General features: G+C 45.6%; 1 protein-coding gene across 1 annotated transcript; it reads left to right on the forward strand.

The window, feature by feature from the left end:
* Positions 1-746: 746 nt before the first annotated feature.
* Positions 747-4,269, forward strand: LOC121300528 (TLE family member 5-like; the record flags this gene model as incomplete). The annotated part of the gene is made up of 3 exons (XM_041229094.1): positions 747-884; positions 1,540-1,614; positions 2,512-4,269. Coding segments are annotated over 3 exons (441 nt in total), but the record flags the coding sequence as incomplete, so codon positions are not given.
* Positions 4,270-4,652: the final 383 nt, after the last annotated feature.

The following is a 4,652-nucleotide window of genomic DNA, read 5'->3' on the forward strand; positions in this document are numbered from 1 at the left end:
ACTGCCTTGCTGGTTTCCCTGTAGAAAGCAGTGCCGAGGTCCTTACCAGATGCTTTGCCAGGCGCCCCGCTGCCTCCTGTGCAGTTTGCCATTCATGCTTACATTTTGCTAGTCTGTGCCGCATCAATCTTGCCTTTCGTGGAATGGGCACCAGAGATGAATAAACCAGGACAGCAGATAAAGACTTCAGAACTGCAGCGACGCCGACGCGGGCTGGAATTCACTCCCCCCCCCCCCCCCACAAAACCTGCCTTTTTATTAAATATAGAAAAAGAGGGGGCTGAAGATCTGTGCAGATGCTACCTCCCTGCGCAGTGTTGGGAAATTGATGGCCACATTTCCTAATTACTTTTCTGTGGAAATGCTGATTTATTATTTTTAGGTGGGGGCTCAGCTGCTCTGAGCTGTTTTAATCTCTCATGGTGTTTTTGTCTCATTTTGTAGCTTATTGCTCCTTTACAGCAGTGTGCGTGCAAGGGTTTCTTTATCTCTGTGCAGGGATTGGAGCCGCCTGTGTGTGTTTTGTGTGTGTGCTTTAGGGGAATCGGGGCAGGGCCATTGCTGTCGACTGGGCTGATTCGCTGTTCAAAGAGAAACAGCTGCTTGGATTTGCGTAGTTTGCCGCTTTTCTTTGGATCCTCTGGGGTCCAAGCAGCTAAATCACAAGCTGTTTTGGGTTTAAGTTGCCACCTGTTTTGTAACCTGTCGAGCAAGACTATTCAAAGAGTGACGGAGGTCCTGCCTAACTGAACGCAGCTCTGAACTGGTGTCCTGAGAGAGCCTCTGTATTCAGCCTCCGCTCTCCTGTTTTCTCTTCGCAGGCTGAAATCGTGAAGAGGTTAAACGGGATCTGTGCTCAAGTCCTCCCCTATCTGTCACAAGAGGTAAGACGCGTGTGCCTCCCCAGACAGCTCTATACACACACTGCCTCTTGAGTTTGCAGGGCTGTGTGGGGGCTGGGCTGTAGGGTTGCAGTCTGTCCTGGTAAACCCATGATCGTCCCTCTTAGTGACATCATCACATCCTGGGCTCTCATCTCAGCACTAGTACGCCAGCAGCTGAATCAACATGCATCAGGGACTCCTATTGCAGAGTAGTCTCTCCCATTCCAGGTTTTACTACGAGCTTGATGAGCCACAGTGTGTATATAACAAGCTTGTGTGTGCGTCTTATTAAACTCCTGGTAAAACCAGGATCGAATCAAACTGCTGTGCAATGGGAGTATTATTGCTGTCCCTGTACATTTATGGAAATAGGGACATAGTTTTAAACAAGAGTTTTATTTGCTTTAGTTATCCTCTGCCAATGCACTATTGCGAAACCCAATACAATTTTCTAAAACCACTAAAATTATTTCAGAATAATTTTGTTCTTCTCTAAGTGTAATTTTTTGCTGGTAATATTCATATTGAGTGAAACGAGGGGAGTCTGAAATATCGCAATTACATCAACTTTGAATACACACTTGCATGTGATTTGAATTTTGTTTTATATTTTATATATATTTTTTTTTTTCATGTCCCCGTCCTCCTCTCTCAGCACCAGCAGCAGGTCCTGGGCGCAATCGAACGTGCCAAACAGGTGACCCCTCCAGAGATGAACTCCATCATTCGGGTAGGCTGCAGTTCTGTATGAAGCTCACTGACCCCCTGCCTGTCTGCACTGCCCGGGACACATGGGAGACGCACACACAGACGGGGGGGGTTGTTCAGCAGCAGAGCTGACAAACGTTGGGGGAAGACTCTGCTAGTTCTTAGACCACTGGTGTGCAACTCCAGTTCTCAGAATCCAGTCCAGGTTTTCCCTTCTATAAGTTTACCATGAGATAGTTTGCAGTGAGTTGCAGTTTTCCTGTGATTTCTCTGTGGTTATGCTATGCATTTACCATAGTTTGCACTGGCTTGCTGTGTTTATTAATATGCTTTACCAGACCTTGATGTTCTTTACAATGCTTCCCTTTGCTTTATTACACTTTGCTGTACATTTACTGCAGGAAACTTTTATAAGGGTTAACTGCATGCAGGCCCTTGAACCTGATCAGAGTCACTTTACTGATTGAGGCCCTGACTGGAATATAAGGGGACTGGAGGGGGTCTGGAGGCTGAGAGCTGCACACTCCTGTCTTAAACTAAGATAGTTTATTTTTAGAATGTAAAGGGTGTGCAACAGGGATGAAAATCGGACTCCTATTGCGTAGCAGAGTCACCCATTCCAGGTATCACTGCCAGCTTGATTAGCAGCAGTGCATAGGTAACAAGCCCAGGTGTGTCTTATTAATTAAACCCATAGTAAAACCAGGAATGGATCAAACTGCAATGCAATGGGGACCTTATTTCCACCTGTGTACAATACTTACATGGGGGGGGGGGTTTACAGTGTAAGTGTTTATAATACATAACTTTTAAATGATTAAATATTTTAGAATCAAAGTTTTAGGAAATGGCTGGGGGTGATCTGCCGACCTGGGGTGTCCTGGAGTCCCAGTTCATGTTCCGCCCTCTTTCTCCACAGCAGCAGCTCCAGGCTCATCAGCTCTCCCAGCTCCAGGGACTGGCCTTGCCGATGACCCCCCTGCCCCTGGGCCTCACGCCCCCCTCCCTGCCCGCCGTCACCACCAGCTCCGGCCTCTTCTCCCTCTCCAGCATCCTGGCCTCACAGGCACAGCTGGCCAAGGAGGAGAAGGCAGCGCGAGAGGGGGGAGACAACCACCGGGACGAGGAGGCTGAGAAGTCAGACTAGCACCGAGGGGGCAGGCGGGGCGGCTTTACTTCAGTTCATTTCTCTTCTTGTCTGTCTTCTGTCTCAGTGAATCCTTCACAGGCTCCCCCTTTTGAACACATACAACAAACACAATCACACAAACACTAGCAATGATTGGCAGGCAGGGCAACAAAGGAATTTGTATCTAGTTGTTTTTAAAGCTGGGTGACTCTACGCTGAGCCCCGGGGAGTTTCCTGAAATCCTTAAACACAATTAAGTAGGTTTTTGTGTGAAAAGTGACAAGCCGAACAGAAACTGAAAATCAAAACTGACGTTGGGTAACTTCTTGAGTCCGATCTCTCTCTCTCTCTCTCTCTCTCTCTCTCTCTCTCTCTCTCTCTCCTCTCTCTCTCTCTCTCTCTCTTCTTTCTCTCCCCGCATTTGCAAGCTTTTATCCTCTTTCAAGTGGGGGTGAGGGGCGGGTGGTTGTCAGGACGGGACGGGACGGGGCAGACAGGGTTAACGCTGTGGTTTCTCTGTTGTGAATCGTTTTCTGAATCCCAGCGGTCTGAGACAAATTCGCTCGCAGGAGCAGGTGTCCCCCGGGCTGCCCGCCCCCTTCAACATCACCACCATTAACAAGAAGACTTTCAACTGCTATCCAAGCGGCACTCCAGAGCAGCTACAGCAATTAAAGACACAGGGATTTGAAAATGAAATAGAAGAAAAACATTTCAATAAATAACAAAACATGACCACGTGCTCAAACATCAAGGGTCTCGGTTCAGCATGCCGAATACCACCGCCTCTCTTCACCTCTGTATCCCTCTATCCCTCTCTCCCTCTTTCCACTGCTCTATCCTGCTCTCCCTTTCTCCACCTCTATCCCTCCATCGCTCTCTCCATCTCTAGCTCCTCTCCACCTCTTTCTCTCTGTATCCCTCTAGCTCCACTTTCCACCACTCTATCTTCACCTCTAGTCATTTTACCTCTAGCTCCACTCTCCACCTCTCTCTCTCTCTCTCTCTCTCTGTCTCCACCTCTAGTCGTTTTATTAATCTTTAGCAGAAATATAAAAAGCTGATTTTATCTGTTCCTGATCAGGATATTATTTTTATTTTTTTGAGGGGTGCCCCTCCTAGATGCAAAGAGAAGTTGAAAACAAACAATAGAATATACGTGTACAATTAAAGGCAGCGTGATTTTAGCCTCTTATATTTTAAACAATAAATAAAAATTGCAGAGTATACCATTCTCAGATATTCAAACTGGCTTTGACAACAACAACAATAAATAAGGATTGGAGCATCTTCGCTTTACAAGCTTCGTAATGTTCTTTGGTTTTTTTCTTTGGTTTTTTCAATTCTCTTTTGTGTTGTCTGTAAAATGTTAAGTGTGTATTTGGCAGATGTATGTTTGTGTCATGGAAACCAATACTATAGCTTGGTTTAAAAAAAAAAAAATGTAAAGGTTTAAAAACAAGAAAACACATCTACTAAAAATGAATGAGAAGTTTCAGCAGTAAGGAAGTATTTATGGTGCCTTACAAATAAAAAAATGGAAGGAGGTGCGGCATGTGTCAGTCATGTTTTGTGATTTCATTAGCAGCACGGCAGGGAAGTGCCCTCTTGCGAGCAGGCATGACCAGCGGGCAGCCTTTATTGAAGTGTACTAAAGAACAGGTAGGCACTGGAAATAACTGCAATGTATAGAGAAGCGTATTAATAAACCAGGAGAAATTATGGTAAAACAGCATTACCGCGGTAAGCTTTGATAAGGGATAAAGTGGCATTGTAGCTTTTTTTTCACTTTTTGTAAACCTTAAATATATCTTGCTGTCTCTTGACACGAGATAGGGATCCATATGTGTGTTATGATAAGGCAAGCATGGGCAATGCAATTCACATGAATTACGCAATTTCTCTGGACTTGAAGACTGCGGTTCACACTT

The sequence above is a fragment of the Polyodon spathula genome, chromosome 26 (genome assembly GCF_017654505.1).
Source record: "Polyodon spathula isolate WHYD16114869_AA chromosome 26, ASM1765450v1, whole genome shotgun sequence".
In the NCBI taxonomy this organism is placed as follows: Eukaryota; Metazoa; Chordata; class Actinopteri; order Acipenseriformes; family Polyodontidae; genus Polyodon; species Polyodon spathula.